The sequence below is a fragment of the Eptesicus fuscus genome, chromosome 9 (assembly GCF_027574615.1).
Source record: "Eptesicus fuscus isolate TK198812 chromosome 9, DD_ASM_mEF_20220401, whole genome shotgun sequence".
NCBI classification, from domain to species: Eukaryota; Metazoa; Chordata; class Mammalia; order Chiroptera; family Vespertilionidae; genus Eptesicus; species Eptesicus fuscus.
Genome location: NC_072481.1, coordinates 22,481,180 through 22,494,828, shown reverse-complemented (window position 1 = coordinate 22,494,828; position 13,649 = coordinate 22,481,180). Strand labels below are relative to the sequence as shown.

Below are 13,649 nucleotides of genomic sequence, written 5' to 3'. Positions count from 1 at the left end.
ATATTGCTTCCCCAGATATCTCTTAATATTTGCCTAATAATGTTTTTGCATCACTTTTACCCTTGTTAGTTTTTAATTTATCCAGTCTTTTAAATTTTTTACTCATTTATATCAATATCAACTCATGAATTCCTATTTTATTCATTAGGTTGTAATCTGATACACCAATTGTCCTAGATTTAACCAATGGAAGCCTCTTCTGTCTGCCTCCTATTTCCTTCTGACATGTCCCTATCTTTTTTTTTTTTTTTTTTTTTAGCATTTACATACTCAAAAGGTATTCCAGGATTATCTTTTTCTTTCCCCAGTCTTAGAATCAGTCATTGAGCCCTCATGCAAGAGCTCTTGGTATGCTCATTGCTACTAAGATAAAACTGTTTCTATACCATGTCAGTGGATAGAATCAATCAATCCATAAAATACATATACACACTTGTGACCTAATTAAAGGAAATTAATTAGACAGTGGCCGGTGGGGCGGGACTGGGCAAGACAGGCCTGGGCAAGATGGGCCAGACATGCCATGGATCCAACCTCCCATGGTCCCTCCCCAGCTGTCTGCACCTGGGGTGGCACAGCAGCGGAGTGAGTGGGATCCCTCTGGCAGGTGGGGTCCCTCGGCCTGGCCTGCGGGGACCAGGCCAAAACTGGCTCTCTGACATCCCCGGAGGGGTCCGAGTGTGAGAGGGCACCACTCTGAAAAGTTGCTGTCATACGGGGTGTGCAATGCAAACACAAGTGTGCAGTAAACCAGATTCGGGGCTGACAGTAACCCAGCAACAACATAACCCATGGCCAAAGGTGGAATCGCGCGGCCCGGCGAGGAATCGGGCTCCCTCTTCTCTGGTTCTCGGGTGTGTCACCCAAGAACCGCCACTGCCAAGTCACTGCAGCTCGGTAGCTCCTGCATTGAGCATTTGCCCCCTGGTGGTCAGTGCATGTCATACCTACCAGCTGGTTGGACAGTCAGACGGTCACTTAGCCTTTTATATATATAGATATTCATATCACTATATACAACTATATCTATCTGTCTAAACCTATGAGGTCATACCAACTCTTCCAATTTCAATTCAACATCTCGGGGTTCTTCCTAGCCTTCTCGCTTTCCACGTTCATAAATCCTTTCTCAGTGAGAAACCTGGCTCCCATTATGCTCAATATATGTATACTTATTTCTCAATCGTTTAACTTATTTGCACAATGTAATCAGTCTCCTAACCATTCCAGCCACTCACTGCCTCACTTGCTCTGATGCTGCGCTGCTTCACTGTGGCACCTCTCACCAGCGGGCTTCCACGGGCTCCAGGCACACACCAATTCCTCCATGCTTTTACTTCCTCAAACACTAATGTCTCTATGCAGAGAAGGGCAAGTAAATAAAGACGGGAAAACAAGGGTGAGAATCTGTCCTCAGTTAAATTTAAGATGTTTACATTCATTGTAACTTAGAACTTATTTCTGCTGTTATTTCACAATTTCTACTTACTGTACTCCCCTCCCCACCTCCCTGCTGCTTTCCACTGAGTAGCAATGGATAATTTCCTTCTGTTTAAAAGGTAATACATTCTACTTTTTTATATGGCTGAGTGGTATTCCATTGTATATATGTATCACAGCTTTAATTGTACATTGAAAGACAATTAGGTTGTTTCCATATCTTGGCTATTGTGAATAATGCTGCAATGAATACAGGGGTACATATATCTTTACTTAACATTTGAAAGCCAGGCATAAATGATAAGTTAGTATTATTCCACTTTGTGAGAAAAACTGAGGCACAGGGAGGTTAAAAAATTTACAAGCTATACAACCAGTAAGTGAAAAGACTAGCATCCAAAACCTTGGATCTTCCATTCTGTAATAATACCTCTTATATTTTTTCAATGATAGTAACATATGATGATGACAGACAAGAAGAATTGGGGGTATTATTGCTTAATTCTTTCCTAAAGTTTCAACTCAGTACCATAGGGAACCTTTCCAACATGGAAAATTAAATTCTGAATTTAACAGAAACCTGGGATTCATTAGCAAAAATTCACTTTACTTTGGACTTTTTAGAAAAGTTCTATTTTATAAAATTAGTAATGCCACAAGGGCAGTTTGATAGAAAGTTTATATGGAATTGAAGGTATACTTGTAAAGATAGCTCTAAAATCTAAGGAAAATACCATTTAGCCCCACATTCCCAAATTAAATACGTAAATATTCTTAAAAATGGATATATTCTTTATTCTAATCCCACAATTTCAAAATTAAATAAGCTGAATGGATGCAAGCTTTGTAAATCTCAAAAAAGTTTGCCTGAAATGAAATATACACAATATACCTGATATTTCTAGCTTTCAGGGTTTTGAATATAAGTTAATAAATTAACTAAAAATGGGAACAAATCTTTTGATGCAAGAAAGAAAACAACCGAAAAGACTAATGAAACAATATGTTTACTGGACTGAGTAAATACCAAATAATTTATTTTATGAAAACTGCTTTCTTTGTTATATACCATCTGTTGGTCATACCAATATGGTCAAACAGGAAAAAATATTTAAAGTTATTTCAAGAAAATTATAAAGAAAAAGAATAACTCACCCATCAAATACAAATATACTATTTTATTCTAAGGGAATATTTCTGTGGTTTCTGCAAGGGGAAAACCCAAAAGTGGTTAAAAAAAAGAACAGAAAGATAACTTAGTTGTTTCTCTGTGTTTGATTTTTTTTTCTCCTGGAAAAAAATGTAATTTTACGTAATTTTAATAAAATTTTTAAAAGCAAATAATTGGACACATATCAACAGCTATGCTTATGAGGAATGACCAATATTTTCTTGTATGAATTAATCTAGGGTCTGAACAACTCTTTGATTTAATATGCAATTTAAATCCCAATATAATCATTTACGTGGGCTATTGGCTGTTCTCAGTTAAAAAATACACATTTTTTTCCTCTCTGGTGTTTTATAACCATTTCTCTACTGTGCCAAGAATATTTGTTTTTCATACTACTACAGAAAGGGAAATGTTAGTGTTTATACAAAACATAAAATGAATATATTGGGGACTATTACACCTGAAGTTTCTGGACAGTTTATTGGCAGACTTATGAGACAATTCAATTGTTTTTCCTCCATATTAAACAAGGTCTGGAAGTAAGAAGTCTTCCAATCAGAGATGACAAACACAGATGGAATTAAATCATACAGAACTGGGGCGGATTTACTTCTTTACACAGTTCTCATAACAAAAATGAAATTTGTCACAGGCCAAGGGACAGAACCATCAAGTACACAATGTCAAAAGGCCTAGTTTTAAATTTTTATTGTAGTAAAAATGACTTTCATTTACTTATTTAAAAAAAACAAAAACCTGCCACTCCCACCTAAAAAATGGGACATATTGAAAAGAATTTCAAGGTTAAAATTTCTAAGAGGCTTTGGACTTCTCTTATTTCTATTAGGGTCAAATTAATCTCTACTAAAGAAGTTTTGTGATTAGCCAACATCATAAAAGCTTTGATTCAAAATTTTGTGGGGAAGAAACTGAGAATGGAGAGAAATGGATCGATATGTCAAACACACTATGACTTGCAATCCTCAGAAAACCACTAAAACAGCTAGAGTTTGGAATAATGCTATAAGAAGACCTGCTTATGACCATGAAAGACAGTCAATGTCTTTGTATCCTAGCCCCATTTTCAAGTTCCTTAGAACAACAAGGTCATCTTCCAAATGCTTTGTATAAGAACATACTAAGATCTTTTCTATCATAATTCTGATAGCTAAATAATACTGTGTCTTTGTGGAATCATCCACAGGTTTGACAGTTAAGAGTGAGACTATCCTTTTTGCAATGACACAGGCCTCCAGAAACTGGTGCTAAAGACAAAATAAGAGGAATTATTTAGGAAATAGGAAGATAAAACAATGAAAGGAAAGCTGCCATTTGGGGTTAAAATGAAAACAAAAGGAGAACCCCCATTTCTGTGCACCATAGCTCATGCCATGAGACAGCAGCAATAAAGGCTGACACCCAGAGAAGTGGGCATTTTAGTGGGTTTTCTAGAAACATTTCAAGACACCTGGGGTCTAATGGCTCCACAGTACATCTCTGTGTGTAACTGGACTGCAGAATTTCAACCCCTTTACCTTAATTTACCCACATCGACCCACAGCTGAGACGGCTAGACCCAGGAAGTAAAAGGACACAGCATTCTGGGAACAGCAGGGAAGACCTTGCTTCCTGATGCAAGGGCCAACGGCAAAGCACAGAGGCTTCGATCCTTCACAGAATTGGCTTGGCAGTGAAAATCAAAATCAAGACCCCTTCACTCTCTACCTTATAATAAAAGTTCAGTATTTTTATTGGGTCTTCAAGTCTGGGTCCCAAAGTCCTCATCTGATGTCACTCTTAGCTCTGTACTATTGCTCCCCTGACTTTGACATAGGGCTCCTCCAAGTAGCATATTGCAGCCAAGGTTTCACTCCAAAGTTACCTCTCTAAGGTCTAAGGTTACTATGGCAGAGTTTTATATAACTGTTTTCCTTAAAAATATTCCATAATTTGTTATTCCCAAACAAAATAAGACTATGCACCACGCGGAGAAATTGGTTAGTCATTCTGAAGATGTCTAAGAACTATATCACTGCCAAAGAACATTTCTCAGTTCACATTCTTTCCTTCAATTTTCATTTGTACATCCACACTGTGGTTCACGAGTTATCTATTTTCCATTATGTTATAATCAAGTCAAGGGGACTTGGACTTATACATCGTTTTCCAAAGCTTGGATGCATTCACAGTTTGGTGCATACCAATGTGTATGAAAATAGGAACCCCACTTCTGCTTTAATCTGACAATTCAACATCAGAGTCTTCAGATTTGGCTTTGGCAAGTTCTTCGTGTACCTCCCTCACCATGAGAATACGTGTTAACATGGTGTCCAGGGTCCCAGGGTCTATCGGGAATGTGGAGTACCACATGGGGCTATTCGGGACACAGGAACGCTCGGGTTGAAGGTAAAACACATCATTCCTCTGCTTCACACTTTCAGAACTATCCACAGGAAAAAGAGAAAAAAAGAAAGAAAATTGGGGATCAGAGAGCAGAGGTAATACATAACTACTCTTTAATGTAATGGCTCTCAACTTTGCTCTGCTCTGATTTGTATCACAGATCAGCAACATACCCACACAGTTTATAAATACTTCCCCCCAGGAACAACCTATAACTCCACATCTTTTCTCCCACACTCAATAAATCATATTGGTTTGGAAGTGAGTCTAATGTTAGTAGAAGTCACAGTATAAATCCTTCACAGACTTTAGTACTTATAACATTTTTAGGAGCAACAAATTTAACTCACATGTGACACTATGGCTGAGAACCACATTTCCTCAGCACCCACTATCCTGGAATGAACCCTATGAGCACTCAATACACATTATCAAAGGGCAAACACAGTCACAGTATTTCTTTGAGAGGAAAGTGCATTGGCATGATCTTACAACTCTAAAGTCACAAAGTTTCTGTAAGAAAAAGACCACTCGAAAATTTCCAAGACCTTAAAAACAAATTGTTTTTGTACTTATAGTTTTAGCAATTTAAAAGCTCCTCTAAATATCTTTTCTATATAAATAATAAAATCACAGCAATTTAGATAACAGTTGCAAAGATCAAACGATGGCAAGGATTCTTATTCTTGCTTTTGAAGAGGTTTTGGGGAAAAAGATTATCAAGATAAAGCAATTTGTTTCTTAGTTCAAAATCCAGACAGATACAAGAATGGGGAAATAATGAAATAGGAGGTAAATCCATCTTTAGACTTTGACTTTAGTCACAGGCGAGCTACATTTCTGATATTCAAGCATCTGAAATCCAGAGTATGTTAACGCCTTTTGGAAGAGTACTGTATCTAGTTCAGGGCAAGAGCACTTACCACTTTGACAGGTAAAACTCATAAAGTCTGACAGGGCATCTTAGTGGGTTGTCTGTATTCTCTGCCATTTCTACACCCACTGGAACCTCGTCATCTTCATTTCGTTTCCTCTTGCCAACAGTTAGTTTATCTTGAGGCAGGAAATAATAAAAAAATTATATTTTTCAAGTATCAAGACACCCAACAAGCTTTGCTTCCCTCCCCTTTCCTTTCCCTTACTCATTCAACAAATATTTACTGAGCACCTATGGAGGTGCTAGATATAATTTTAAGTTCAGGGTTAATAGCATTGAACAAAACAAGACCCTGTCCTGTAAAAGTTATGTTCCCCTGCTCACCAAAGTAGGGGGAACATGGTGAAAAGCACTGTGCAAGAGAGTATGTCTCACTTCTGAGCCTGACTTGAAGAGATTTGAATAGGCACAGGGTTCTTAAGGGTTTCTGGTGCTCTTCTCCTATGGTAGACATTAAGATAGAAGTTTTCACCTCTTTATCTAAAAATATTTATACTCTCCTGGCCAGGTGGCCCAGGTGATTGAAGCGTCACCCCACACATCAAAAGGTTGTGGGTTTGATTCCCAATCAGGGCACATACCTAGTTTGTGGGTTCCATCCCTGGTTGAGGTGCATATTGGAAGGAGGCAACTGATCGATGTTTCTCTCTCACACTAATGTTTCTCTGTTTTTCTCTCTCTCTCTCTCTACCTCCCCACCCCCACTTTCTCAAATAAATAAAAACATGCCCTCAAGTGAGGATTAAAATAAATAAAGTATTTCCACAATGGGGCATCAGTGCCCTGTGGGCATTTGTTCAAGTTTCTTTTATTTGTCATAGTATTATGAGAAATGGAACCTTTGTTGGGAAAAGAAATTCTCAATAAAGTGAGCATTTGCTAAGAAAAGAGCAAATCCTTTTCCCTAACAGAATACTGCAGGGGCCAAGGGTGAAGACGTGGCAAATGGGCTCTTTCTTTTCCACTTTCCCATTCAATAGTCAAGAGAATAATAGGTGGATCTGAGGACCTGAGGAAAAAGGCTTTCTTTTTCTTTTCTTATAGTTGCTCTTACCAGCACACAACTTTCCCCAGCTTCCTGCATTAATTATTATTTAAACAACAATTCGCCCCAGTTTTCTACTTTGAAGCTACCTAAATAAGGAAGACTTTGTTAGTTACTCATTCAGAAAAGAGGCTGAACTTATTACAAATATTATTAGGCACCTAAGATCAGAAAACAGGGAACTGTTACCTGACTGCCTCTCCTTCCCAATTAATATCAATTAAGAACACAAAGTGGGCCATATATGAACAAATAGAAGGAAATTGGACAGACATGTGGTGAACAAGCAAATAAATCTTAGTATTTTCTAAAGTAAAGGAGAAAAAAGTTAACACAAAGATGAACATCAGAATTATTCTTTAAGATTTTGCTTTGAGTAATTTTAAATTCTCACATTCAAAATATATATTTCACTCTTTTTAAAATATATATATTTTATTGATTTTTTTTACAGACAGGAAGGGAGAGGGATAGAGAGTTAGAAACATCGATGAGAGACAAAAATCAATCAACCGCCTCCTGCACACCCTCCACTGGGGATGTGCCGGCAACCAAGGTACATGCCCTTGACCGAAATCGAACCTGGGACCCTTGAGTCCGCAGGCCGACACTCTATCCACTGAGCCAAACCGGTGAGGGCTATATATTTCACTCTTATCCCAAGAAAGTAACAACTGGATTTTTGGAATTTTAGAACTTAAAACTTTGGTAAAAATCAATAAATTTAATGTCCAGTTTCATAATAATAATATTGATTTTTTAAATCTTTAAGACAAACTACTATTTAATAGACTACTACTGGAATGAAAAACCATAACCCTTCTAATAAAATTGTCATCGCTGCTATTATTCTACTATGTATAAAAGCAGTAGACTCTAGGCCAGCTTTTAAGTTTCTTCAAAACTTGACCTCTTATTGTCAACTAAAAAGAGGTGCTCTGGTCAAAAAAAGACTTAGAAACAGGAAATTTAAAAGTTAAACAGATTCCTTTAACTAGTAATTGACCCATTTGTTGCCCCTAAATCAGTGATTCTCAACTTAGCTATATATTTAAATTCCCCGGGAGGTTTTAAAATAAGGATTATTTGGGCTCTACCAATGCTATCAGAATTTCTAACTTAAAGGCCAATGTAAGTAAGCGATTCCTCTTATTTTGAGAAAAAGCCTTGAACCTAGCCGTGACATAAAGCATTTAAATGTTAAACAAAGCTACACAATTACCCCTCTGCAATGAGTTTCTATTTGAATACTGAGACTTCAATAGAAATCTTCCAAACTCCACCACACACCTGGTTCTGACTCTGGCTTCTGTAAAGGTGGAAAGAATCTCAGATATGTCATCTTGGTACTGTACTTCAAAATTCTGGTCCGTCTCATCACATGGGCAAAGGAAAGCTTCAAGTGCTCAGCAACATTCTTTAGTTGAAAGTATTTGGTATTGAAGAAAAGAAGGGTGTTCAAGAGGACAATTGGTGAATAAGCGCCCAGCTGTTTGCACTCCCACAAATGTTCTTCTTCAATGCGAGAGAACATGTAACCTGGACCGAAGAAGGGTTGGGGGGATGGGGGAGAAACAGCATTGAGCTCCTGATAAATAAGACTAGTTTCTCAAATTCTCAGACAAGATATGGGGGCGGGGGGAGGGGGACTGATCGTTCCTCTCCTTCCCCCTCTTCCTTATACAGAAAAACAGAAGGCACTACAAGGAAACGGTCAGATTGCACACTGAGCATTCTCCTGAAACAGCTTTAATCCACTGCTGTTGTAGACCAGGAGCTAGCAAACTTTTTCTGTAAAGAGCCAGATGGTAAATATTTTAAGCATTTTGGGCCATATAGGCTCTGAACAACTTTGTTGTTGTAGAAGGTAAGGAACTGCAGACAAAACATAAACAAATAGATATGGCTGTAATATACCAAAAAGTTTATTTATAGACACAAATTTGAGTTTCATATAATTTTCACATGCCTCACAATATTATTATTCCTTAGAGTCCCCTACCCCAAAACCATTTAAAATGTAAAAACCATTTTTAGCTGATGGACCACATCCAGAAACAGGCAGCAGGCCAGATCTGGCCCATGGGCCACAGATTGCAGACTCCTGTTCCAGTTCAATAGGCTTCCTGTTAACTGTTCAATTTTATTTAGTAGGTAAGATTATAAGAAGGCAGATAGTGCCCCTCCTTCTTCCCATGCCCTCTTATTTTACTCTTGATTTTAGCCAAAAGGCCAAGAAGTGATCCTCCTCTTATTTTAAATTTATACTGAGTGGTAAAGTTATGATGACTAATTTGAGATTTTTCTTGAAAAGCAGAGGTCTTGCAGAATGACTAAAATAAGTATACCTTTAAAGGCACCTTCCCCAGGATACCCCTGAAGTACAGGCCTTTCCTCATGTTCTCTATCCAACCTCTCTGTTGCTGATTCTACATTCTATTTTTAGAAGACTATCCACAAACAGGAATTATTACTTCCATATATCTATGTCCTTAAGCCTCCTCTTTGAATGCTAAATGCATCAAACCACGATGCTGCTCTTCAAAGGCGCTCTGTAGCCCAACAGAAAGGGAGACAAATTCCAGAGCATCACATTCAACTCTCCATTCCCAGCCGAGGAGCCTAAGACCAGGCATGAATTAGGGGTTTGTCCCATGACCTATGGTCAAAGACAATTTGAAGATCAAGATTTAAGTCTCAATAACCAGTTCAGGGTACTTTATAAACAATTAAAGAAGGCCCACTGCTAACAGGTAGAGTCTGGAAGTAGAATATGTGGCAGTTACTACTACAGCATGCAAAAATACCAGCATTACCAGAACAAAAACAATTTCTACAACTATAAATGGAACCTTCAGTAATTTTTTAAAAATTTTCAACAGTTAGTATGTATACACACACTGGAAGCTATAGTTTTACTAAAATCCTATATAATAAAAAGCTAATATGAAAATCGACTGAACAACAGAACGACCGGTCACTATGATGTGCACGGACCACCAGGGGGCAGATGCTCAATGCAGGAGCTGCCCCCTGGTGGTCAGTGTGCTTCCACAGGGGGAGCACCACTCAGCCAGAAGCTGAGCTCATGGCTGGCAAGTGCAGCAGCAGTGGCGGGAGCCTCTCTCACTTCCGTGACAGCACTAAGGATGTCCGACTGACGGCTTAGACCTACTGACTGAGCGGGCCTAAGCCAGCAGTTGGACATCCCCCAAGGGCTCCTGAACTGCGAGAGGGTGCAGGCTTGGCTGGGGACCCCCAAACCCTCCCCCACCAAGTGCACAAATTTTGTGCACTGGGCCTCTAGTAATCAATAATAAACCCAAGACTTCCTCCTCAGGAGTTCAAATACATTACAAATCAGGACAGAAATAGAAAATGAACAATTTATAAAAAGATAATCTTACAACTTAAGCAATTTAAGCAAGTGTATCATGAAAAAAATCAAAATAAAAATTAATCATCTTACCATTAGGAAGTATTGTAGGTTCCCATATTTTCAAGAGTTTGGTAAGTTCAATCATAAATCTGGAATAGGGCTCTGTAAAAATGTTATCTATTCTACCATTTTCAAACAGGTACTACAAGAGAAAAAAAGTGGAAATACATGTTGATACAAAGAAAAGACTTTTTGAAACATTATTTTAAGTAAAACATGTTATTAACCAATGTCACCCCAATAAAATTTTTTAATATAAACATTTTTTAAAATTATTTTAAAGAACATAGGTTACCCTTTATCTTTACCTTTACAAAATTATAAACCATTTTAAAGATACATGTTAAAATACCAGGATCCCTTGCCGAAACCAGTTTGGCTCAGTGGATAGAGCGTCGGTCTGCAGACTCAAGGGTCCCAGGTTCGATTCCGGTCAAGGGCATGTACTTTGGTTGTGGGCACATCCCCGGTGGGGGGGTGTGCAGGAGGCAGCTGGTCGATGTTTCTCTCTCATCGATGTTTCTAGCTCTCTATCCCTCTCCCTTCCTCTCTGTAAAAAATCAATAAAATAAATTAAAAAAAAATAAAATAAAATACCAGGATCCCAGCTAAAGGCCCCTTTCACACGGACTGACATCTTCTCGAACACTGAGCTCGCAAGGTAAAGTTTTCTATTTGCTTTGTAAGACACGGAGCATACAGAAAAATTCTAATAAGTACCTTTACTCAGTTAATGAAATTGATGTATTAAAAATTGGTCCTAATTTGTATTTCCCAAATCATTTTTCTAACTCATGGTAGGATCCACAGGTGTGCTCTCAGAAGTTTTTGTTTGTCAGCCTAGCTACAAGATCACTTCCTGAAATAATACAGTTAGCTAGTGTCAGGTGACCTGAGGATGCCCACATTCAAAAACTATTTATTTGGAGCCTTCTAATCACAGTTCTCAACTGTTTGCCCCACAACAATAGCCTTCAAAAAGTTCAAGTCTAAATGTAGGATGTAAAACTGCTAATTATAACCATCAAGAACCATATCACAGGGTGGGAAACAAGCAACAGCTTGGGTAAAGTATTGTTAAAAAAACATTTTGAGGGTGCAGATCATATCAGATCAAATCACTGAGGGGAATAAATTTGCATTCACAGAGTAACACAAGGTAGCATTTAATTATATACTAAAATTTTTTTTGTGTTTTAAGATTTGGTATTTTAAATTTATTTGAAAGATGCTTGATATTATTAGTCATTAGGGAAATGCAAATCAAAACCATAATAAGATACCACCTCATACCTACCAGATGGCTATTTAGAAAACAAACAAACAAAACTTAGGTGTTGGCAAGGAAATAGAGATAATGGAGCTCTTATACACTGCCGTTGGGAACATACAATGGTGCAGCCATTGTGGAAAATGGTTTGGTAGTTTCTGAACAAGCTAATCAGAGTTATCATATGATCCTGCAACACCACTCCAAAGATTTGAAAACAGATGTTCAAACAAAAACTTGTACATAAATATTCATAGCAACACTCACTATTCATAATAGCCAAAAGGTGGAAAAAACTCAAAGGTCCATCAACAGATGAATGGATAAGAAAAATGTGGTATATCCAACAATGGAATACTATTCAGCCATAAAAAAGGAATGAAATACTGATTCATGCTACAACACTGATAAGCCTTGAAAACACTATATTGAGTGAAAGAAGTCAGGCACAATTTTACTTATATTAAATACTCAGAATAGGCAAGTCCATGTAGAAAACAGATTTATGGTTGTCAGAGACAGGATGGAAGAGGTAATGAGGAGTAATTGCTTAATGGGTAGAGGGTTTCCATATACGGTGATCAAGTTATAGAACTAAATAGTGGTGATGGCTTCACATCATGAATGTACTTAATGCCACTGAATTATACATTTTTATGTTTTGTGTATTTTCCCGTAATATAAATATCATACTACACACATAGTTTGGCAAGTTACTTCTACTCCTTAAAATGTAAAACTCTTACAATATCTCTAGAAGCAACTCATTCCTTTTTTGTTGTTGTATAGTATTCAATAGCATAGACATATTGATTTAAACATCATTCTTTTGATGAACATCTAGGGGATTTCCATTTTTTGCTGTTATAAACAATGTTATAATGGAAATACTAGTATATGCATGTACATGCCTCTCTTTGGGGAGAAATAATAATCAATGGGTTTGCTAGACGGAAGAATCTGTATGACTTGGAGACTTAATAACCACTGTTAACTTGCGCTCTAAAAAGGGCCTCCACCACTGCACTTTTCTTCAATAACACTTGTATTATCAAATTTCTCAATCTTCCACATTTTTTATCCGAGAGAAGAAAAAATTTCCCTGATTACAGGTAAACACCTTTTTATATTAGAGAAGCAGTCCAACATAGTGTTCATAACAACAGACCCTGAAGCGGAACTACCTGGGTTCACATCTGGCCCCACCATTTACTACTTTTGAGACCTTAGGCAAGTGCCTGGAGTAACAGTTCTTAAACTTCATAGGGCCACACTAACACTTAAGTGAATTAATATATTAAATTGACTTATATTAATACATAGCATGCATAGTACATGACTGTTAGGTGTTCGTAGTACATTCTGTCTATTAGCAATCTGTTGTTTTTCTATTACTTGCCTATTTCTTTTGCAATTATCACCTTCCCAGCTAATATCAACAGTGGTGGTCCAGGTGTTAACATTATAGTTTTTTATGTAGTTTCAAAATTCTTCACAATTAGCATGATTATTTTCATAATCAAAATGAAGAAAAGAAAGCACATTTGAGATGTCAACATAAGTAAGTACCCTTTTCGCATTTCTTACTGTTAAGGAAAGTTTATTTCTTGTCAAAACAAATAAAAGTTTCATAATATTTACTTCCTGTAACAATTATCTGACAATCTGTTAACTTATGGCCTTTTTTAAATAGTATTATTATATGAAGTCATTTATTAATATCAACAAATAAGAGTTGATAAACATACTAAAAAAAATTTCATAGCTTTAGTATTTGTCTCATAAATTAGAGTATTTCATATACAGCATAAGTATAGCTGAAGAGTAAAGAACTCAAACGTTTTTGACTGAAATCATGGCAATGATCATAATGTTCTGATTATATTCAAATTATTAGAATATTATTAACTGCCTCAAAAACATAATTTTACCACTGCATAT

The 13,649-nt window shown here is 37.1% G+C and overlaps 1 protein-coding gene across 4 annotated transcripts in view; it reads right to left on the bottom strand.

Moving 5' to 3' along the window:
* Positions 1-1,659: 1,659 nt before the first annotated feature.
* The window catches only part of ZMYM4 (zinc finger MYM-type containing 4), a 134,884-nt gene continuing 122,894 nt past the window's right edge, over positions 1,660-13,649 (bottom strand). For all 4 annotated transcript variants that reach the window (XM_054720520.1, XM_054720523.1, XM_054720521.1 and 1 more), the window contains 4 exons: positions 10,469-10,580; positions 8,290-8,538; positions 5,941-6,070; positions 1,660-5,057 (listed from right to left, as the gene is read on the bottom strand). In XM_054720520.1, coding sequence (XP_054576495.1) covers positions 4,850-5,057; positions 5,941-6,070; positions 8,290-8,538; positions 10,469-10,580 — 699 coding nt within the window. In that variant the 3' untranslated portion in view covers positions 1,660-4,849. The remainder of the gene's footprint in view (positions 5,058-5,940; positions 6,071-8,289; positions 8,539-10,468; positions 10,581-13,649) is intronic.